Source organism: Procambarus clarkii, chromosome 17 (genome assembly GCF_040958095.1).
Source record: "Procambarus clarkii isolate CNS0578487 chromosome 17, FALCON_Pclarkii_2.0, whole genome shotgun sequence".
NCBI lineage: Eukaryota > Metazoa > Arthropoda > Malacostraca > Decapoda > Cambaridae > Procambarus > Procambarus clarkii.
In genome coordinates this window covers 49,787,974-49,812,936 of record NC_091166.1, presented here as the reverse complement: position 1 = coordinate 49,812,936, position 24,963 = coordinate 49,787,974, and the positions used below count along the sequence as shown (strand labels likewise).

Below are 24,963 nucleotides of genomic sequence, written 5' to 3'. Positions count from 1 at the left end.
ACACACACAACACACACACAACACACACACAACACACACACAACACACACACAACACACACACAACACACACATACACACACATACACACACACACAACACACCCACAACACACCTGCCAAACATGCAGCTCAAGACCAACTGAGCCCCCTGCCTAAATCCCCACTAACCAACCGTGTAAAGAGAGCAAGCACCAGTCTGCTCTACCAGCTGCCTCCACCACCCACCCCTACGGTAAGTGCTATACCACGCCCGCCAGCCACGGCTGCACGCCCATCTCTCCCCCGTCACTACGCTCTGCTCCACGCCACGACAATATATATAACAGAATTGCTCGAGCGCCCCACTATCTCATGAACGATAAGGAAGACTGTGTACAGAAATAGAAGCAATCGAACTAAAGCTTCAAGATTCATATAAAGCATTCACGAATCAAGAATCCAGGAGACGAGAGGAACCCAAAAGACTACTTTAATGCAAAATTTAATTAAAAATCTACATCCTGCACTGGACCCCTACACACAAGGGTGACCAAACTTTCACAGATGACAACAAAGTAATGAGTGAAATACCGAGTATCCACAACGACATTTTTCCCAGTAAGGCCCTCGACACATGAACATCGATAATCCAGAAGAATTCTTCATGAATGTGATAGCAACATCGAATTATATATCAGACGTCACCCCTAACCCTCCCTACTGGACTTGGAAGTGGCCACAGATTGAATGCACGGCACCAGACCCCGATTCCTGGAATTCCATATTTATCAAGAAATGCAAAAAAAAAAAGCAAGCTATCACAAGCTATAAACATCAATTGGAGACGGAGCGTAGATACTGCTGTTATCACTGACACACTTAAAGCAGCAGAGATCGCGCCACTCCGCAGAGGAGATAGCACAACAGACAAAAAACGTACAGGTCGATAGCGCCGGCATCACACACTATAACAATCTTTTGAAAAAAAAGCGCTAAGAAATAAGATCACAAAAGACATGGAGTCATACTTCTTGTAAACCATGGGCAACATGGCTTTATAGCAGGACGCTCCTGCCCTCTCAATTCTTAAACCATAAAAGGTCTACGGGCAAAGTAGAAAGATGGATCTTCAATTTCCCAACGAACAGAACCCAGAGAGTAATAGTCAATAAAGTAGAATCTGGACTATTCACCGTGAAAAGCTCAGTCCCCCCCCCCCCCAGGGTTCTGTGCTGGCTCCTGTACCTATTCTCCTTAAATCGGACATAAACAAGAACACAAACTATAGTACCGAAACATCTGTCGCAGATGGCATTAGAATTTTCACGAGAGCAGACAATATAGAGGACACAACACGCTTCCAAACTGATGTACCTCAGGTCTTCAATGGGCCACATTCAACATATTTAATGAAGAGGAGTTCCAGCTACTGCGCTATGGTGAAAACGAAAATATAAAAACGGAAACCACATATAATCGCAGTTAATCACATTATCGAAAGAAAGTTACATAAAAGATCTGAGAGTAATCATGTCGGAAGACATTACTTTTAATGAACACAGTAAATCAGATGTCACAACTGTAAGAAAAATGAGAGGCTGGATAACAGTAACCTTTCAAATTAATGTTCCCACAGGAGGTGGATAGTTGATTGTGCACCCCATACTCACCCTGTGAGTACTAGTTTATTGTGCACCCCATACTCAGCCTGTGAAACAAAAACAACAACAAAATTCCCATTGATGGGTGGCACGTTTGTATACCCCATTCTCTATGTCTGAGGAAGGTTATCTATGACCTTACCTGTTTTTTTTCTCATTTTCTTTTTTCATATCGTTTGTCTCAATATTGGCATCTTTAATGTATACTTTTTTGGAGAATGAGCAAAATAAATTAAATTGAGAGACTTAGAGGACACTAGAGAACAGCGGAGGAACTCATCTTCCACACTAGAGGACACAGCTGGAAGCTGGAAATACGCAGGAATCGAAGACATGTAAAGAAATACTCGAACTCTATATGGGTGGTGGTTAAGGGGAATTTACTGAGAGAAGACGACGTTGTGGAAGCCACCTCCATAAAGCACAAGTTCGACAAGATTCTGAGCGTCACGATAGTTAACAATGATACAACAGGTACAATAAAGCTTTTAAGTGGGGCATAAAGTGCAAGATCTCACGTCCCCGTAGTTACTGATAGGTAAGTACCAACTATCACCACCACAAACCACCACCGCCACCACTAACCACCACCAACCACCACCACCAGCCGCCGTAGCAGTAGCAGGGAGGCAAGGCTGGGCCCGGCCCAGGGAGGTCCACCTAATTACTCACTCAACACCCGCGGAAGGTCAACCAGCTCTAAATGCCAAATTTCCCCCAAGTGTGCTCGATAGTGGGGCACTGTCGCTTGTCACACCTCCCCACGTTTCTCTTCCCTCCCCTACCCTCCTGTCCCCCTGCCCTGCCCTCCTGTCCCCCTGCCCTGCCCTCCTGTCCCCCTGCCCTGCCCTCCTGTCCCCCTGCCCTGCCCTCCTGTCCCCCTCCCCTGCCCTCCTGTCCTCACACCTTCACCACATGACGTCTATGCTAACCCGACCAACATTGGAATGTGTATGACTGGTCACTCCGAGAGCCCAGATATAAGACTAATGTGATAAACTCCTAAACAGAGCTCTTACTCATTGTTCCGACTGTCATAAGCAACGGGAGAGAAGCCTTCAAGTATCAATAAACACCGGGTACACGAACAGACAAGTCAACACCCATATCAGAAGATATTTAGAAAACTGGTATAACAGCGCAACAACCGCAACAGCAAGCAACCCCGCCCATAAACTTTTATTCCAAATCCACAATGAGCTCACAGAATAATAAAGAATAATAAAAAATATATTTCAAATGGAGTAAAACCGACCGCCCAGAACCAAAGGTTGGAATTCATTATTTACTGCAAAAAACACAAAACAAAACAAAACTGTCGATTTAATACTTTAGGAACCGCCCCAATAAACAACACAACCCTCTTCCAAAAAGCAAACATGGTATACCAATTAACATGCATGAACAGAGGGGGATATGAAGACGATACCGAGGGCAATAGATAAGATGGACAAAGGTAGCTTCTTCCAAGTTAAGATAAAGCAGGACAGGAACACACAGGTGGAAGCTGGAAACGCCAATGAGCCGAAGGAATGTAATTACCTAAGTGTAGTTACAGGATGAGAGCTACGCTCGTGGTGTCCCGTCTTCCCAGCACTCTTTGTCATAAAACGCTTTGAAACTACTGACGGTCTTGGCCTCCACCACCTTCTCACCTAACTTGAGAATGAGAAACAAGTACTCGTACCCTGTACGGGTGATCAACACGTGCAGTGCACTGAAAGAAGCACTGCAAAGCCTGTGCCTCCAGCCACAACTTGTAAGTGCAGATTCCACAATGAATTTGAACGTCAAAATAGGTAAGTTGTAATGCAATAGGTACAACAGGGGTAGTCAGCCGGTCTTAAAGATGCAACCCGTAACAGCTGTCTAATTCCAAGGTACCTATTTACTGCTAGGTTACAGGGGGCATCAAAGTGAAAGAAACACTGCCCATTTGTCTCTGCCGGCGCCGGGAATCGAACCCGGGCCACAGGATTACGAGTCCCGCGCGCTGTCCACTCAGCTACCAGACCCGTGTGTGTGTGTGTGTGTGTGTGTGTGTGTGTGTGTGTGTGTGTGTGTGTGTGTGTGTGTGTGTGTGTGTGTGTGTGTGTGCGTGCGTGCGTGCGTGCGTGCGTGCGTGCGTGCGTGCGTGCCCGCGAGTGTGTGAGTAAGGTGCTCGCAGGGTCTGGCGTCGTCGCGTGAAGTACACACAGATTTGTGTTTGTAATAAAGCAACATTCTACAGTGGCTGAGACAACACTAGCCAGTCTATGAAGGCAATAATGCACGTGAACGCCAAGAGCGGCGCAAGGTGCAGGACCTGCCCCCCACCCCTCCCCCTGGCGTATGCGCGCGCATGTACCTACATCACCAGGAAGACCGCGCCCCCTGCCAACTGACCAGGGAGACGATGCTTTATACCTGCCGAGGAAGGTGACGATGTAGACCGTTGTGGCGTTAGGAGCGAGCGGTGAGGCCAGAGAGCACCATCACCACCAATAGCACCTTCACTGCTACACATTTTCCTCCATCGCCTGCCTTATCTCACTCGCCCCATCAGCGCCACCTTCAGGTGCTGCTTCCCACCCACTTCCCGCCGGACCTGCACCACTCCTGTACCCTCTTAATACGCCAGACTCTGGCCTTACCTGTACGCCAGACTCCAGACTTACCTGTACGTCAGACTCCGGCCTTACCTGTACGCCAGACTCCGGCCTTACCTGTACGTCAGACTCTGGCCTTACCTGTACGCCAGACTCCGGCCTTACCTGTACGCCAGACTCCGGCCTTACCTGTATGCCAGACTCTGGCCTTACCTGTACGCCAGACTCCGGCCTTACCTGTACGCCAGACTCCGGCCTTACCTGTACGCCAGACTCCGGCCTTACCTGTACGCCAGACTCCGGCCTTACCTGTACGCCAGACTCCGGCCTTACCTGTACGCCAGACTCCGGCCTTACCTGTATGTCAGACTCCGGCCTTACCTGTACGCCAGACTCCGGCCTTACCTGTACATCAGACTCTGGCCTTACCTGTACGTCAGACTCTGGCCTTACCTGTACGTCAGACTCTGGCCTTACCTGTACGCCAGACTCCGGCCTTACCTGTACGCCAGACTCCGGCCTTACCTGTACGCCAGACTCCGGCCTTACCTGTATGCCAGACTCTGGCCTTACCTGTACATCAGACTCTGGCCTTACCTGTACGTCAGACTCTGGCCTTACCTGTACGTCAGACTCCGGCCTTACCTGTACGTCAGACTCCGGCCTTACCTGTACGTCAGACTCCGGCCTTACCTGTACGCCAGACTCCGGCCTTACCTGTACGCCAGACTCCGGCCTTACCTGTATGCCAGACTCTGGCCTTACCTGTACGCCAGACTCTAACCTTGCCAGCTCGCGGAAAGGATACACACAAAACAATATTGGGGCTGGAGAGGTTTGCCTCCGTATCATCTTCAATGTGTTGTGTGTCAATGCATGCTTCAGGGAAATATTTATCTCTAGGGATAAACAAGAGATGCACACAGCTGTGGAATGACCTTCGAGTGTATTATGGTAATATGGGGTATGAAGGCTATCACTGATACCGATGATGAAGTCTGTGTTCATTATGTCCGCTGTAAGCCATGTCTACAACCAAAGTCTTATCTTCAATCAATCAGTCAATACACACACACACACACACACACACACACACACACACACACACACACACACACACACACACACACACACACACACACAGGTGGAAACTTAGTACCCAGATGAGCCACAGAGACGTTAGAAAGAATTTTTTCAGTGTCAGAGTAGTTAATAAATGGAATGCACTAGGAAGTGATGTGGTGGAGGCTGACTCCATACACAGTTTCAAATGTAGGTATGATAGAGCCCAGTAGGCTCAGGAATCTGTACACCAGTTGATTGACAGTTGAGAGGCGGGACCAAAGAGCCAAAGCTCAACCCCCGCAAGCACAATTAGGTGAGTACAATTAGGTGAGTACACACACACACACACACACACACACACACACACACACACACACACACACACACACACACACACACACACACACACACACACAGGTGGAAATTTAATATGTGGCAAATATTCAACTTGCGTCACACGCAAATGAAACACCTGTTCAACCAAATCATTCGCCCCGGCTCGTTACGTCACTCCAAATACCTGTGACATTTTTCATCCCTACTTCAAAAGTGCCGCACGTTACTAGATCTTGTACAAAAGTGCCGCACGTTACTAGATCTTGTACAAAAGTGCCGCACGTTACTAGATCTTGTACAAAAGTGCAACACGTGACTAGATCTTGTACAAAAGTGCAACACGTGACTAGATCTTGTACAAAAGTGCAGCACGTGACCAGATCTTGTACAAAAGTGCAACACGTGACCAGATCTTGTACAAAAGTGCAGCACGTGACCAGATCTTGTCCAATTTCCTTTTGTACTTTTTGTACTATTTCCTTTTGTACAGGAAATGATGACAATAAAGCGGTGTATGGGATAGGAGGAGCGGACGAAGGAGAGGTGCCCAACCCGCAGGGCGGGAACCCCGGCGGTGCAAGGACCGCTCGGGCAGGTGGGGTTGGGTTCAGCAAGAGCAGACGTTTATCATACTCAAACTGACACGTGGGGTTACATTACCGGGCCTCCCCGCCTCTTGTGCACTCTCAGTGTCTTATATGTAACCTCTGATTACTTGTCTGCAGTGAGACAAGCAAGAGACAGTGAACCATCAAACTGTCCCACGATACCGCCCATGTTAAGGACATTAGGCGGGGAATAAAGAGACGGTCTTCGCTTTTCCTTAGTCCCCGAGAGCTAGGTACTGGTAGGTAAGCTCCTGCCTTCCCTAGCCATGGGTACTGATGGGTAAGCTCCTGCCTCCCCTAGCCATGGGTACTGATGGGTAAGGTTCAGCCTCCCCTAGTCACAGGTACTGATAGGCAAGTTCCTGCCTCCCCTAGCCATGGGTACTGATAGGCAAGATCCTGCCTCCCCTAGTCACAGGTACTGATAGGCAAGCTCCTGCCTCCCCTAGCCATGGGTACTGATAGGCAAGATCCTGCCTCCCCTAGTCACAGGTACTGATAGGCAAGCTCCTGCCTCCCCTAGCCATGGGTACTGATGGGTAAGCTCCTGCCTCCCCTAGTCACAGGTACTGATAGGCAAGCTCCTGCCTCCCCTAGCCATGGGTACTGATAGGCAAGATCCTGCCTCCCCTAGTCACAGGTACTGATAGGCAAGCTCCTGCCTCCCCTAGCCATGGGTACTGATGGGTAAGCTCCTGCCTCCCCTAGTCACAGGTACTGATAGGCAAGCTCCTGCCTCCCCTAGCCATGGGTACTGATGGGTAAGCTCCTGCCTCCCCTAGTCACAGGTACTGATAGGCAAGCTCCTGCCTCCCCTAGTCACGAGTACTCATTTCTCGAAAATGAGGAGACCTCATTTTCAGAATAACATAGTTGCTCTGGAGAAGGTGCAATACCGGGCAACAAAAGTCATTTCCGAGCCAAGTCATCTCTTGTATCAGGAACGCTTGAAAGACACAGGGCTAACAACACTGCAAACCAGGCCTGACAGAGCGTATCTCATTGAAACTTTTAAAATCCTTTTATTTTTAATTATTTATATATACAAGAGTTCTTACATTCTTGTACAGCCACTAGCACGCATAGCATTTCGGGCAAGCCCTTAATTCTATGTTTCCCAGAATATGACCCCGCTAAATCGTTTAACAACCAGGTACCCATTTTATTGTTGGGGTTAAACAGAGGTTACAGTTAAGGATTTGCACCCAGTATATCCTTCACAGCCAGGATATGAACCCAGGACAAAGCGTTCCCAAAATGCCAGGCGAGCGTCTTACCACTATGCCAAGGGGGACTGCTATATATATCAATACTGAACAAGTTAGAAGATGTTGATCTGGATATTTTCTTCAGAAGGTCAGATGTAACACAAACAAGGTGCAATGGTTTCAAGCTCAACAAGCCACAATGTAGGACTGAGAACAGGAGATGTTTTTTACCCACAGGGTTATAAACCCATGGAACTGCCTACCTGCCAAAGCCGTAGCTTCCAAAACTGTGCTGAATTTCAAAATATACCTGGAAAAGATCAAGGCAGATGTGAGGGGGGGGGGGGTACCTTCAACAAGCTAAATATTTCTAGGCCTAGTATAGCACACATATGTATAAAAAAAAAGAATAATATTGTCATCTTTATTATTGTCTTTTTTTTCTTTTTACTCCCATGTTCCATAGTACACTGGCTTTGCCTGTGTCCTCTAGTATTAACTTCATTATCCAGTGTTCCTGAGTGTATCTCTATTTAAACTACCTCAGTTTGTTTTAGTGTAACTTTAGTATTCAATTATAGTGTACTTATAATAGTATAGTAAGCAAGCTTATTATCTTATAGATTTCATAATTGTTTTTTTTACTTTTTTGGTCATCTATTGTTATTAATTATTCTAGTTAATTTTTTACATTCCTAGTTCCCATTAAGTTTTTTTTTTCTTTTTACTTAAAATTACCATTAAGTTTATTTTACTTTAGAATTTTTAATCTACTTTTTTCTTTGTTTTCTATTTTGTAATTTGCCATTCTTACCTTGTTTTCCTGCAATCAGCCTTTTTATGCAGACAAGTATAGACCCAGAACTAAACCTCTTATCCACTATCTATGACAACAATCACTTCAATGATCAAAATTGCAGATATTTTACAGCACATGATGTAAACAATGTATTAACAGATAATCTCAATATCTCTGTAATCAACTTGAACGTTAGATCCCTAGGTAAACACTTCGATGATGTTAGTGCCTTGATTGAAACTATTGACAACAAATTCTCTTTTATTATACTTACTGAAACGTGGTTGAAAGAGGATAATACTCAACTCTTTAACATGCCTAACTACTCGGCAATTCACAACTGTCGTCAAATGCAGAGAGGTGGTGGTACTGCTCTTTACTACCACCAAGAACTAACATGCTTAAAAATAATTAGAACTAGAGACTGCTGTGGGGAGTATATCTTCGCCAGTTTCAGAGTCAAGGGTGCCGAGTCTGTCCTGTCTGTGGGTGCAGTCTATAGAATTCCTAACACTGATGTGTCTGAATTCAACTCAAACCTTAGAAATCTAATACTAGATAACAGATTGAACAAAAACCATCTAATTATCGCAGGGGACTTTAATATTGACCTCTGCGAGCCTGAACACCCTACTGCTGTTAGCTTCCTCAACTGTATGAATTCCTGCTTCCTCATACCCTTAATCACTAGACCAACTAGAATCACTGATAGTACTGCTACGACTCTAGATCACATCTGGACCAACATAACCTCTCCGCTTACTTCAGGTATAATCACCGATAGCACTACAGACCATTACCCCACATTTCTCTTAACTAACATTAGCAAACTACCTCTAGAGACAAGGGAGTTAAGCTTTAGGCCGCACAATGAAACTGCTATAAACAATTTTATAACTGCTGCTGATAATGTCAACTGGGAGTCCGAGTTAGGTAACATAGGGGACATCAACCTAGCAGTGAAATCTTTTCTACAAACAACTCTTAGCCTTTATAACACCCACTGTCCTATGCTTACAAAACAAGTCACAAGCAAAAGACTTAACAATCCTTGGCTTACAAAGGGAATACTTAAATCCATTAACAAAAAACACGACCTTGAGAAGAAGTATAGGCTAGGAACAGTCTCCAAAGAATTCTCAAAGAATTACTCGTTATTGCTATCTAAAATAATTAGACGAGCCAAAACTAAATACTATGAAGATAAATTTACCCAAATAAAGAGCAACATTAAAAAAACTTGGAGCACAATTTCACAAATATTGGGATCAAAGAAGATTTTAAATAACAAACCAACACTCCTTTCCAATAACGTTGGTCAGCTTTCAGCCTCTGATTCTGCTATTGAGTTCAATAGGTTCTTCTCTTCCATTGGGTCATCCCTTGCAAATGATATTCCATCTTCCTGTACTGATGTTAAGGACTATCTTACAGGTAACTATCCACAGTCTCTGTACCTAAAGCCTACTAGTTCCACTGATGTCAATGAAATAATCCTTTCCCTTAAAACCAAGTCTAGTGCCCTCGAGGAGATACCAACTTTAATTTACAAAAAGCCTCCAGATCTCTAGCCCCTGCTATTGCATTGCTCTTCAACAAGTCACTTGAACTCCAAACCTTTCCTGACATTCTAAAAAAAGCAAGAGTAACCCCTGTCTACAAATGTGGTGATCTCACTGATGTTAACAACTACAGACCTATATCAATCCTGCCTAACTTGTCAAAAATATTCGAAAAGCTAATCTACAAGCAGCTTTACTCTTTTCTAGCCAAACACAATATACTTAGCTCTTGTCAATATGGCTTCAGACCCAAAAAAAGCACTAACGATGCACTTATTAGTATGATTAACTTAATTCGCGCAGCTCTTGATAAAAAGGAGTTTCCTGTTGGGTTATTTGTGGACCTGCGTAAGGCTTTTGACACTGTCAACCATCAAAACCTTCTTCTTAAATTACATCATTATGGAGTCAGAGGACACTCCCTGCAATACCTCAAATCTTATCTTACTGACAGGCTCCAGTATGTTTCTGTGAATAATACAATTTCTCCCACCCTACCCATCAACATTGGTGTTCCTCAGGGCAGCATACTTGGCCCTCTCCTCTTTCTCATCTACATTAATGACCTTCCAAATGCCTCCCAACACCTCAAACCAATTCTATTTGCTGACGACACAACCTTCATTTACTCCAGTCCTGACCCCCTTGCTCTAAATGCCACAGTAAATACTGAGCTAGAGAAAGTCCATCTTTGGCTAACTGCCAACAAACTCACCCTTAACATTGACAAAACGTTTTATATTCTGTTTGGCAATAAATCCTCTAATCAGATAAATCTCAAAATAAACAATACCCAAATTTGTAACAAATTAGATGGCAAATTCCTTGGCGTTCTCATCGACCACAAGCTGAATTTCCAGGGTCACATTCTAAATATATCAAAAAAGTTTCAAAAACTGTTGGCATTCTTTCCAAGATTAGATATTATGTACCCCGCCCTGCCCTGGTTACTCTCTATTACTCCCTCATCTATCCATACCTCAACTATGGTATTTGTGCTTGGGGTTCTACTACCCAAAATCATTTACGTCCTCTTATTACCCAACACAAAGCTGCTATTAGGACAATATCCAACTCTGGCCCCAGACATCACTCGGTACCCTTACTCAAATCTCTGAATATGTTAGATATTAAGTCACTGCACATTCTCTCTTGTGTATTATACATATATAAAACGCTGAACTGTAATGCCAATCCTGACCTCAAAAGCTTCATTGAAGGTTGTAACAGAACCCATGAGCACCACACCAGGAATAAATACAGTTTTGATATTCCTAGAGTACGACTTAATCAAACTAGAAATGCTCTACAAATCAAGGGACCCAGAATGTGGAATGACCTTCCCAACCATGTTAAAGACTGTACCTCTCTCAACCAGTTTAAGATAAAAACTAAACACTACCTAATAAATTCCCTGTAACCCACCTCACTCCTTTATTGTCAACCCATGTCTGTTATTTTATTATTATTATTTTTTTTAATCAACACTGTTTGTCAACCTATTGTATTTGTGCTGCTTTTTCAGTCATGTTCCCCCTTTTTTTTATCTTTATTTGTATTTGTTTTCAACACTTTTTATTCTTTATGCTCAATTAGTATTAAGTTCTAGATATTAATGTTTTTCTTGCCCGAAACGCATTGCGTAATAGTGGCTTTAGGCATTGTATGTACTAGCTCTATCTATATATCAATCCATTAATGTAACATCACTTGTATGTATGTACCTTACCTGAATAAACATATTTATTTATTTATTTATATTTACTATATTAGGCCTCAGATACTGTATATTAGGCCTAGGAAGGTTAGGTTAGTTTAGTTTGTCAAAGCAACACAAGTACAGTAATAAATAGTTTTCTGGTTTGTCCAACTCAATAGTGCCGATTTCCACGTTCTAATTATGTTGTTCATCGGTATACAGTATATACTATGGTCCTCGTCGTTATTATAAGTAGTACTACCAACTGGAGGATGGGCTGATATATAACACTGGCTTTTTTAGTATAGACCTGCTATGTGTACACCTGTGATGCTTCTGTTATTCATAAACAGGTAAAATTACTACCAAACACCTGCTCATCCACACACCTGTGTCTATAGTGAACATGTGTTCACAGCAACTTAACTTAACTACAGACCAGTATCACTGACAAGCATCCCCTGTAAAATGTTTGAAAGAATAATAAGGTTAAGACTAGTTTTACACTTAAGAGAAAATTAGGTAAGTAAACAAACATCAACATGGGTTCAGACAAGGGAAATCATGCCTAACAAACCTTCTGAAATTCTATGATACAGTAACAAGAATAAGGCAGGACAGGGAAGGATGGGCAGACTGCATATTTCTGGACTTCCAAAACACCTTTGATACAGTACCACACAGAAGACTGCTTTTTAAACTTGAGAGGCAGGCAGGAGTAAGCGGAAAAGCCCTAGCATGGGTAAGGAATTACTTAACAGGCAGGAGCCAGAAAGTAAGTCAGGGGTGAGAAGTCAAACTGGTAAACTGAGTGGAGTACCTCAAGGATCAGTGCTGGGACTAGTTCTGTTTCTAATATACATGAATGACATGTCTACAGGAGTCGAGTCCTATATGTCAATATTTGCGGATGACCCGAAATTAATGAGACAAGTTGTGACAGATGAGAACTGTAGGACCTTCTAGGAGGACTTGAACAAGCTGTAGAAATCGTCAGAGAAATGGCTACTGGAGTTCAACATGAGCAAGTGTAAAGTTATGGAAATGGGACTAGGTGACAGGAGACCAAAGGGTCAGTACACTATTAAAGGAAACTACCAACCTGTGATAATTCGAGAAAGGGACCTGGGAGTGGATGTAACACCAAATCTAAATCTTGAGGCACATACATTATAAATCGGATAATGACAGCAACACACACTATACTAGCAAAAGTTTGAACATAATTTAGGAACCTAAGTAAAAAGGCATTTAGAGTGCTTTACACCGCCTACGTGAGACCAGTCTTAGAGTATGCAGCCCCATCTGAACACATTGAGAAACTGGAAAAGGTTCAGAAATTTGCGACGAGGCTCGTCAAAATTGCAAGGGATGGGATATGAAGAGTGGCTGAAGGAACTGAACTTAACAATGCTAGAAAAAAGGGAGGGAGCATATGATAGCAACATAAAAATGCTTAGGGGGATTGACCGAGTGGAAATAGACGAAATGTTCAAACAGAATACCAACAGACCAAGAGGACATGGGTGGAAGCTGAAAACTGAGATGAGTCAAAGATGTTAGAAAGTTTTCTTTTAGCGTGACAGTAATGGAAAAATGGAATGCAATACGTTGTGGAAGCAAACACTATTCATAGTTTTAAAACTAGATATGATAGGAAAGAAGAACAGGAATCATTGCTTTAAACAAACGGTGGCTAGAAAGGTGGGATCCAAGAGCTAATGCTCGATTCTGCAGGCACAAATAAGCACGTACACAAACACCAGGGATATACAGTACTGGTCCTGAGTACCATCTCAAGGGCACGATATAAACAGTTTGCATTAACATTAACATAACATTTAAGATAAGATTAAGATACATGTACCTGCCTATTACTGCAGTTTACCTCCCTACTCCCAGTGTTCCTGCCTACTCTGGCAGTTCACCTGGCTACTTCCACCATTTGGCCAGTTACTTCTCCTCTGTTTACGTGAAAACAATGAATGTGAATTCATTCAGATTATCGGAATTTAGATTACGAGCTCTTACAGTTTGCTTTACTGGTACGCAGAAAAGGGTTCAATTCAACTTCCTCTATCATTAGTTAAAAATATGTTGGCTTGTAAATACTTCAGAGTGCTCCTTAACTTTAATGGGTAGCCTTGCCTTTGCTGGGCATCTACCTAATAAAACAAATTTGCACGTATGTACGCATGTGCCTGCGTACTTACCACTTGTGAGTGTATTTGTGTTTCTAATCTAATCGCACAGATGTGTGGCCTTAAGTAGTTATGCAAATGTGCAGCCTTAAAAACTAATTGTATGTATGCTTACCAACTTGTATCACTGTCAGCAAGCTTCAACTCTTGGGCTCTGCCTCACAGCACTTCCTGACCTAGTGCAACTACTATAGCATTCACTTTTGTTTTCCTTCAATATCTAGTTATATCTTCTCTTGAATCTACTGATGGAATTTGTCTCCGTTATCTTCTCCCCAAGATCGCTCCACTTACCACTATCACCCTACATGAGTACTTCTATGACACACACATGCTATATTAAACAAGCTATACCTACTTGTCCACTTCACCAATTGCTCTCAATACTTTGCCAAACATATTAGGTATATTAGTGGTTTAGCAACATTTCTAATTAGCCTTAACATTCTGTACACAAAATAATTTTTGCAAACAGATTATTTATAATCATATTTCTTTTAGGTTGTTGTTCTTCTCATTCTCTTTCAGGTTGTTGTTGTTCTCCTTGTTCCCCTTTCTGGTTGTTTCCTTTTCTGGTTGTTCCCCCTATTTGGTTGTTTCGCCTTTCTGGTTGTTTCGCCTTTCTGGTTGTTTCGCCTTTCTGGTTGTTTCGCCTTTCTGGTTGTTCCCCTTTCTGGTTGTTTCCCCTTTCTGGTTGTTCCCCTTTATGGTTGTTTCGCCTTTCTGGTTGTTCCCCTTTCTGGTTGTTTCCCCTTTCTGGTTGTTCCCCTTTATGGTTGTTTCCCCTTTCTGGTTGTTCCCCTTTATGGTTGTTTCCCCTTTCTGGTTGTTCCCCTTTATGGTTGTTTCCCCTTTCTGGTTCCCCTTTATGGTTGTTTCCCCTTTCTGGTTGTTTCAATTTCTGATTGCCGTTCTGGTTGTTCCCCGTTCTGGTTATTATTTACAGTACTTATAAACTTATACTGTACTTATAAATAATATACTTTACTTATAAATAAATAAATAAATATGCAAGCGATGAGTCACAATAACGTAGCTGAAGTATGTTGACCAGACCACACACTAGAAAGTGAAGGGACGACGACGTTTCGGTCCGTCCTGGACCATTCTCAAGTCGATTCTCAAGTCGATTAAATAAATATTTCAGATAACAATGTCGGAGTGTGTGTGTGTGCATGCATGTGTCTGTGTGTGTGTGTAATTACCTAAGTTAAATTACTTAAGTGAAGTTGCAGGCGGGGAGATATGCACATGGTGACCCGTCTTCCCAGTACTCTTTATCATATAATGCTTTGAAACTACTGACGGTTTTCCCCTCCAAAACTTTCTCACTTAACTTGTTCCAACTGTCTACCACTACGACTGTAAAAGAAAATATTTGTTTTGTTACCTTTCTTTCCTTAGCTAAAATCTATGATCTCTTGTTCTTGAAGTTGCCAGGTTTTAGAAAATCATCTTTGTCAATATGGCCAATTTCCGTTATTGTTTTGTAAGTGGTGATCATATTGCCTCTTTTACTTCTATCTTCTAGCTTTGGCATATTTAACACATCTAGCCTCTCTTCATAACTCTTGTTTTTCAGGTTTGGAAGCCATTTTGTAGCACAACTTTGCACCTTTTCCAGTTTATTGAAGTGCTTCTTGAGATATGAGCACCACACAACTGCTGCAGATTCCAATTTTGGTCTCACAAAAATCATGAACAGTTTCTTTAGTATGTCACCATCCTTGAAATTAAATGCAATTCTGAAGTTGGAAAGCTCAGGATATGCTCCTCACATAATGTTCTTTATGTGTTCCTCTGGTGACAGTTTACTAACCAGAACCACCCCTAGATCTCTCTCTCTCTCTTAGTTCTGTAATTCCTTTCCACATAATTTATAAGTTGTGTGTGGTCTATTTTCACTTATTCCACATTCCATAACATGGCATTTATTCACACTGAATTTCATTTGTCACGTGGTGCCCCAAGCACTTATGTTATCTAGGTCAATTTGAAAAGCATGATAATCGTTTACGTGGCCTATCTTCCCTAGTAGTTTAGCACCATCAGCAAATATGTTCATATAATTCTGTATTCTTTCTGTTAGATTATTTAATGTAGACAATGAACATTACTAGTGCAAGAACTGAATCCTATGGTACTCCACTAATAACATTCCTCCATTCGGACACATTTAGACACATTGCCTTTGATTACTCCTCTCATCTTTCTGTCAGAAAATATTTCATCCACGTCAGCAGTCTCCCTGTCACTCCCTCCAGCATGTTCCAGTTTCCAAAACAATCTCTTGTGTGGGGACTCTGTCAAATGCCTTTTTTTTTTTAGGTCTAAATATACAGTCAACCCAACTATCTCTCTTTTGTAGAATCTCTGTTGTTCTATAAAAAATACTAAGTACAGTACTGTAGATTTGTTACACAGAATCTTCCTATTTGAAGACCAGACCACACACTAGAAGGTGAAGGGACGACGACGTTTCGGTCCGTCCTGGACCATTTTCAAGTCGATTCAAGTCGCTTCCTATTTGAAAACCATTACTGGCTGTCTGTCATTGTGTCTTTACTCTCCATGTGTTCTACCCATTTGGTTTCAACTATTTTTTGTGGTGTTTTGATCACAACAGATACTGTTATGGATTACCAATACTAATGATACCGGTCTAACTTTAGAGGGTCTTCTCGGCTATCATCTTTAAAGATTTGAACTATGTTTGCCTTTTTCTAAATACAGTATGTGCTAAGATTCCTGTGGACAAGATTCCTTCCTAAGATTCCTGTGTGTGAGTGCATGTAATTACCTAAGTGTAGTTACAGGATGAGAGCTACGCTTGTGGTGTGCCATCTTCTCAGCACTCTTGTGTATACATGTGTGTGTATATATCTGTCTGCAGTACATGTAATTACCAAAGTGTAATCATCTAAGTGTAGTTACAGGATGAGAGCTACGCTCGTGGTGTCCCGTCTTCCCAGTACAGTACTCTTTGTCATATAACGCTTTGAAACTACTGACGGTCTTAGCCTCCACCACCTTCTCAACTAACGTGTGTGTGTGTACATTGTGTGTAGGTGTGTGTGTGTGTTGATGCAGGTGTTGGATGGGTGTGTGTGCCCATCCTATGTGAGTAATGACATAAGAATGCCACCATTAGTGGCCTTATCAGGTTATCAACAACAAAGTTTGGCATAATGAGGTTAATGTGTTCCTCCATGCAGGTGTATTACCCCTCCATCTCGTACCTTCCAACCTGGTACACCTATGCCCACCACAGGACAGTTATCTACATCCACCACAGGACAGTCATCTACATCCACCACAGGACAGTTATCTACATCCACCACAGGACAGTCATCTACATCCACCACAGGACAGTCATCTACATCCCCCACAGAACAGTCATCTGTTGGGGTTTATGGTAACTGTTGGGATTTGTAGTGACTGAGTTTAGGATGACTGTTGAAGTTCAGGATAACTGTTGAAAGTTCAGGATGATTGTTGAAGTTCAGGATGACTGATGAAAATTCAGGATGACTGTTGAAGTTCAGGATAACTGTTGAGGTTCAGGATGACTGTTGAAGTCCAGGATGATTGTTGAAGTTAAGGATGACTGTTGAAAGTTCAGGATGACTGCTGAGGTTCAGGATGATTGTTGAAAGTTCAGGATGACTGTTGGAGCTTATGGTGATTGTTATGATTTAGTGTGACTGCTGAGGGTCTGGGTGATTGTCGGGGTCTATGATGATTGTCCTAGAGGGTCCTACTTGTTGTTACATAACCCATGGAATATACCAGGAGGATGCTTAAGGTGGGTTCCAGGAGTTCTTCCACTCCCCAAGCCTGGCTTGGAGTCGGGCTCGACTTGTGAAAACTTAGTCCAACAGGCTGTTGCTTGGAGTGGCCCACAGGTCCACTTGTAGCAACTGTATTAAGAGTAATATACAGTAGATGCTCCAAGTTCTCAGAAGTTCTATTGTAGGCAATTGAGCCTCCAATTAAGCAATTGAGTGCTCCTAATCCCACATAACTTATGCCCAAGAATTTCCCATTCCAAGAAGTAGTTTAATGAATGCTTAAAGGTTCTCCAGTAATCCTATATGCTCTTATTAGAAATTTATACAAGTTCCCCAAAAGTTCTATGAATCACTTAGGAATCCATAAGTATCCAGTGAGTTACCCATCAGGCAAAAATGTTGCTCAACTTGCCAGAAGCATCTATCCAACACAAGGTCAGGGGAGGTGTGACTATAAGCCAAACACAAACGTATAATCGCCAAGTTTAATTCCCATAGTGGTTCAATGACAAACACTCTGGATATACCACAGATCTTTTCCAAAGCTATCGCATTCACCAGCATACAACGTAACACTCAACAAGTCTAGTTCCAACTCTCTTAACAAGATGCTACAGCCTTGCTACAAAATAGACAGCAATTCTGGCCTTATTCGAGCCACCTTCTCTCACCCCTCAGTCAAGCTCTATGCTCTCACCCTTCTTTGAGCTCTCTGCTTCCAGCAGTGAGTTTTATTTTTCTATTTTAATTCATATGTTTTTCATTTGATTTTATCATTATCATTATTTTAAAGTGTTTCATTTCCCACATACAGTGGGTTTGGGGCATTCCACTCATCAGGGTCTTTATGAAGGTTATTCAAGATTCATGTTTTTTGGAAATCAGGTTTGTGGATGTGCCTTCAACCTTTTTGTTATAGTGTCTGCCTTCAGGTTTTTTGACATGGTTCTTGAATATCAGTCACTGGTAGAGTTCATGATAACTAGCAGGTTCTCTCTGTCTTGGATGTAAATTGCATTTAATACACAGAGTTGTCATTTGAAAAGCAGTAAGAATGCTGTTCATGGGAATGATTTTGAAGGATGTGTGCAGTTAGTCTGTCATGACTGGGATTTAAGATACAGTAGCATTGGCTGCAAAGCATTTTTGAACATCAGTCCTATTTTGAACATTGCAATTTCTTTATTTTGGTCTAATTTGTAAGCACTATTTTGGAATGTATGGATATTTAAGAACTACTGTAGTCTAATAATCATCTTACGAAGAGTAGCTTCATATGTGCTGATGTGTGTTTGAATCTATGCAAGCACGTTAGGTGGCTTTTGAACTTCCGTGGCTTTTTATTTACATGTACAGTATAATATGCATATATACATGTATATATAATAAAATGTATCACTCATGCTAATCATAGACCAGTACAGTCTTGGTGACAATGAGTTTTCTAGTTTTAATACCTCCTCGATTCTCTATCAACCCTTCCCTTTCCAACCATCTTATAATCAGACTGGTGAGTGATGATTGTCATGTGACAAATTTGTGTTTCCATATTTCCCATTCTGCTTACATGTCAGGGGTAGTCAGACATATTCTCTTCTTAATTTCCTATTCAGTGACCATTTCTATTCACCAGTTAATTGAAGAGTAATCTAAATGTATAACCATGTTAAGATTAATCAGGAAACTATATACAAATAAATGTCATTCCTAAATTGTGAATGATTGTCTCAAAATCTGATACCCTAAGATCTTGGATTTATTTCTAAAGTCATGCTGTATGAAAGATAGAGCGAAGAGCACTCTCTGAAGATTACTTACTAAAGATTCAGACTTTGCAATTGAATTTCTGATTTTAATGGTTGCAGTTATTACATGTTATCATCACTTAAGAGATAACTGATGAAAAAGAGACACGTTTCATTTCTTAAAATACAGTATGTAATAATCATGAAAATAATCATAAATGGATGGTGACAGTTCAATTTTTTCTCTCCTAAGTCCGACATTCATTCATAGCTCCTTACTCCCTTCGTTAAATTTCTTTTCCTTCTCCTAATCTCTTATTTTTTCATTGTTTCCTTCCCTGATCATTGTTAGCATTTTACTTCACTACTCTTATACTCGCATTTTGCTCTTTATTATTCACCTTGGCATTATATCAAAGCATCATATGACAGTGTTAGGATTAAGGTATGTGTAGGATTAAGGTCCCTTAAGATTAGGTTTGTAATATTAAGATCCGATGCTCGTTTGTATTCATGGTACCTATACCTGGTGACATTATAGTTTGTGGTTGTTGAATAAATGCCATGTGAATCACACGTTCATTTCTCTTCCTGCCAAATTATAACAGTAGCAACAAGGATTATTAACACCTAAGGCAGAGAGCCCAGGTACAAGATGAAGTGTGGAGCATCTGGAGAGAGCAGAGTACGTCATGTGGACGGGTGGAGGAATTTAAGACAACAGTGAGTTGTGCAACTCCCATGGCCATGGCTGCCCAGGCACTCATTGCTAGGGAGTCGTTTGATGCTACCAAGATCTCGACGGACCTGTGGTTGAGCCTGCTTAAAATCTCAGGCTAATAAAATTATGAAGATACCAAGGAATAGGTAACAGTAAACTGGTAGAGGCATATACTCACCAGTGGAGGTCAGGTCAGCTCAGATCAGGTCAAAGATGTGTCACCTCCGTTCTTCACCCGCTCTTACACCTCCATAAAACTGAAAGAACAAACTTAGCGTAAAATATATAACATAAGACACACTAAAATCATGGATTCTAGTCGTCATTTCACATCTGCACTCATCAGGGAAAGAAGCCATTACATGCCACAACTTTTATGTCCATATACTGTACAGTACTGTTGTCTCTACAAACAGCGAAGAGAGCAAGTCATCACACTAGCAACCAATACTTCAGACACCTGCCAAAGAGGCAAGAATGATCATAATACCCTCTCAAAGCCACCTTATTTTGCCACCTAAAATACAAAGATGAAAAATTAGAAGGTTCCCAAACAACCATGATAAGAACTGAATGGAAGCAATGCACGAGATGATCCAGAAAACAGAGCTGAGCTAGCCATATGGGAGCTCCAAAAGCTCTACAATTTGGGGAGAAGATAAATACTGTATTCTACATTTCCAGTGGTTCCAGTCCAAGTTGCATGTCATCCACCACAAATGCCTCCTGATCCAGAAATGGAGCTACATACAATGGTAGTTGCCGACTTCAAACAGAGGCAAAGAGATTCACCTTCAGGGACCCAAATATCTCATATATCCCAGCTAAAGGAGTCCCTCTCCAACTCCCACTCTCATGAAATTGATTGGAAGCGAGAGGCAATCTGCGGGAACATTCGAGGTGCTTAGAATACGAAACATGTAGAAGATTAAACCCAAGAAGCATGAAATGAAACTACAGTGTCGTCAGAGTCCAAGCTCACATAGTGAACCACCAGAAGACAATCAGAGTGAAGGCAGATAGTCAAGCCCCACAGAAGAATGCACACAAGCACATTCTAAATTCATACTCCCTCCCTCACCATAAATAAGGTTGCCACAACCATAACCAGTTGCGACAATAACTAGTCCTTGTCCAGTATGGTGATGGTTAGAGACAAAGCTCCAGCTGAGTTCCAACACATCTATGTACAACTCGAGGTATGGCACCAGAGGAAGCCACAACAATTAATGCCAAAAAAGCAACAGGTAGAAACTACACACATAAGCTCTCCAATATGCCTGTTTGGTCATGCACTTTGCAATCCTAAAGCATCAACCACAGCAGGAAGTGTTACAAGTAAGTCCTCCAGCCACACCTGGCCCACTGGGTAGACCATGCATGCAAAGTTAGTGTCCCACAGTCACTTGATCATTCAACAGGAAGGCCAACACTTGCCCATCACCAAGCTGAGATAGGTGGCCGGGATGACTCCACAAGAGTGGGAGGAAGGTCATCTTGGTATCCCAGATCACCCCTTACTCCTGAAATGATTAAGTTGGCATGAGCAGGGATTTCTCAACTTTTGTGAGAAATTCAAAACAAGCCAGAGCCTGAACAAAAGTGATCCATTGCAAGCAGGCAAGCAATGGAGTTGGGGATAAAAATCAACTAGTTTTCAATAGGCTAGCACTTTGGTCCCTCTTTGAAGTTAAAAAGAACCACCTGCGTCAATCAATCAAGTGAAGATCATGAGTACCAAGTTCAATCTCGAGTACAGCTCAAACTGCCGATGGATAAGAACATTAATACAGTATAAGTATTCTGCAGATCCAGAGAAAAAATATATACAAATATTTTTTTAAGTATGTTTTAATTTAATATTTAATAAAAAATGTAAAATACTGTATAGTTTATGTGACTTTTTCTGTGGTGGACATAACCTTATTCTAACAGATTCAATGATTTCTAATTGGTATAGCTAAATGATTTCTTAAATTTCTTAATTTCTTTAATAAATGATTTCTTAAATGATTCAATGATTTTTAAGAGGTATAGCTAAACTTAATCAAAGTTCTTAGAACTACTAATTAAGGTAAACATTGAATATATGCATAAGTTTGGAAGTTAAAACACACAGTATATACTGTATATTATACATGTACAGTCAATGTTAAATAAGCAGTTAACTTAAAACTAGTGACTGAGACATATATTGAAAATGTGAAGCGATTTAAAAATTAACAAAAGTACTGTATGGTATATTAGTTATTAAAGAAATTATATTGAGGTTACACAGGTTCTTGAGTAGATATGATTTAATAAAGGAGGTTGAATGACAAGGATGGGGTACTTTAGTGAGGAAATTAGGGGCTTTGTTGCATTACTTTTCAATGGAGCAAAGGAGTTAATTTCCCCATGTACTCTTATCTATTTCAGCTAATACTGTAGATAAGTAAACATTTCCAGAAATGCTACGTGCATGTTGGTGGCTTTGCATCAATGTAAAAATACCAGTCTTATGTAATCTCACCAACCCATTGCACCTTCTTGCAAATAAATAACTTAATAAGGAAGGATGGGGTTTTGAAGATACAAAATAAAAAAATGACAGCTTTGTGTAGTAGTGTTTTTATGTGCAACCCCTATGACTACAATTATACCTGTCTTCTTCTTTGCATTTTATTATGAAAAGTATTATTATTATTATTATTATTATTATTAGTAGTATAACAATCTCTATAGGTTAGGTTAGAAGAAACATTATGTCTGCCTTTATTTTCTGCATAAAGATTTAATTTAATTTTTTTTACAATACGCCATTTAAGAACTCTGACATTATATTCTCTTTCTTTACTTATAAATAGTATCGTTACACGATGGCTGCCTCACTTGCAATTAACACAACCTAACATAATGTAACACTGTCCACACATCACGAGCAAGTGAACTGTGTTGGAGAAGCACTTAGGAAGTGCTTCTCCAACACCTGCACACACACTGGGGAAGGGCAGGTGGAAACTGAGTGCCCAAATGAATCACAGAGATATTAGAAAGAACTTTTTTAGTGTCAGAGTGGTTGACAAATGGAATGCATTAGGAAGTGATGTGGTAGAGATTGACTCCATACACAGTTTCAAGTGTAGATATGATGGAGCCCAGTAGGCTCAGGAATCTGTATACCAGTTGATTGACAGTTGAGAGGCAGGACCAAAGAACCAGAGCTCAACCCCCGCAAACACAAATAGGCGAGTACTTTCTCAGCAGTAACTTAGGAATTGGCTGAATAACGAACCCTTAACTAAGTATTGTGGATGTACACGGGCCCACGGATATAGTGGGTGTACATGGGTCAACAGATATAGAATAATGCAAATTAAATTTTATGAAAACAAAGGTATTTTTTTTTAACTGTGAATAGTGCAGTGCCCCATGAGCTTGAGGACAATATATCCATAATTCCTTTTGTTAAATATGGATTCAAAATTCAAATGAGCTTCCATATACTCCTGAGAAAGAAAGAGCGAGTTCCTAGAGTCTGGTCTCCAAGATGCAAAGGCACACAAAACACCATCTAACACCCCCAATTTCAATGTAATAATTTAAAGTGAATTTTACCAAATCTAATGTAATGAAACAATGTCACAAAAGCAAAATAAACGAGACTGAAAGAAAGCACATTGGCATTCGGGTAACTCATTGTAATACCAAATATTATTCCGTTCACTGTAGGCCCACAGACTTCTGACAAGTGACACTCAACTGAAAGATGAGTATACCGTATACACCTGTAAATGAAATTTAAACCGGTTTACAAAAATTAATAATAAGAATACAATATTTTATTTATAAATGTGAATTTATAATATAAATTCATAATTTTTATTTATATATGAGCATGTTGTAGTGGTTAATTAGTAGGTACAGAAATGATATATTAAAGCCCCCTAACACACAGTATTTCAGGCACTTGAAATTCATTTCAAGTGGCATTGGCTTCAAGCTGAATAATGCACAACGGCCCACAGACAACAGAAGCTGTTTCACACAAAGGGTAATAAAACCATAGCATTGCCTCTCAAATCCATAATCACAAAAAAATCATAATTCATATGGACTTAATACAACAAAACGCGTATTATTTAGGAAAATGCGTTAGTAAACATCCTACGACTACATAAGGTAGAATGTGAATACTAAATGTCAAGTCAAGATGACGTGGTGCCGGAGGGGCCACTGTGGCACACTATCACCGCCAGCTAATAGAGCCACTATGGCTTCCAGGGTCAATATGACCGGGTCACAACACGTACCACACAACCAAAACTAGCACAGGACAACTCACGGGGATCATAATGCCATGGTGGTGGTGGGAGCCGCCACAATCAGCGAGCGACAAAAATTCGGCTGCTGCCGTGGTGTCAGAACGATGCCAGCGCCATCTGTTGGCACTCTCCCTCACCACACCAGGTATTAAACCCACTCTACTTAACCTAACTCAACGTAGCTCAACTTCCTGTAGCCTACCCAAACTATATAAAAAGATAGTTTAAAACTAAACTGATTAATTAAACTATATAAAAAGATATATATATTAATATATATATATATATATTAATATATATAATATATATATAATATATATATATAATATATATATATATATATATATATATATATATATATATATATATATATATATATATATATATATATATATATATATATTTGGCGTACTATGCAAGGCTCGATTTTCCTAATAAACCAAGTTTTCATGAATTTATATATTTTTCCTTATTTTTTCCTATGAAATGTTAAATCTACCCATTTCATTATGTATGAGTTCATTTTTTTTTAATTTGGGTTTAAACTAACATAGATATATGACCGAACCTAACCAACCCTACCTAACCTAACCTACCCTATCTAAACCTTACCTAAACTAACATTACTAAATTAAATCTTTGTTCAATTCAAGAACAAAGAACCCGAAGGTGATTCCCATTATCAGGCTCAGATA

At 40.9% G+C, this 24,963-nt stretch overlaps 2 protein-coding genes across 7 annotated transcripts in view; one reads left to right on the top strand and one right to left on the bottom strand.

The window, feature by feature from the left end:
* mmy (UDP-N-acetylglucosamine pyrophosphorylase mmy) overlaps positions 1–24,426 on the bottom strand; it is a 117,466-nt gene extending 93,040 nt beyond the window's left edge. For 3 of the 6 annotated variants that reach the window (XM_069326013.1, XM_045765606.2, XM_045765614.2), the window contains exons 1-2: positions 24,289–24,426; positions 20,143–20,221 (exon numbers count right to left, since the gene is read on the bottom strand). The gene's annotated coding sequence lies outside the window, so the exon portion shown is untranslated. Of the gene's footprint in view, positions 1–4,047; positions 4,172–7,709; positions 7,730–20,142; positions 20,222–23,651; positions 23,732–24,288 lie in introns of those variants that run through there. The other 3 variants (XM_069326011.1, XM_069326015.1, XM_069326017.1) reach the window with 3 other exon arrangements.
* LOC123772557 (small proline-rich protein 3-like) lies at positions 3,308–5,166 on the top strand. The gene is made up of 2 exons (XM_069326202.1): positions 3,308–3,440; positions 4,187–5,166. The coding sequence occupies exons 1-2, from the start codon at positions 3,308–3,310 to the stop codon at positions 5,164–5,166; spliced, it is 1,113 nt and encodes a 370-aa protein (XP_069182303.1).
* Positions 24,427–24,963: the final 537 nt, after the last annotated feature.

Bases quoted from the DNA above. Each gene is read 5' to 3' on its own strand.
- LOC123772557 (XM_069326202.1), top strand. From the start codon at position 3,308: ATGAGAAACAAGTACTCGTACCCTGTACGGGTGATCAACACGTGCAGT. The intron at 3,441-4,186 runs GTAAGTTGTAAT...TCGCCCCATCAG, and splicing joins GAATTTGAACGTCAAAATAG to CGCCACCTTCAGGTGCTGCT.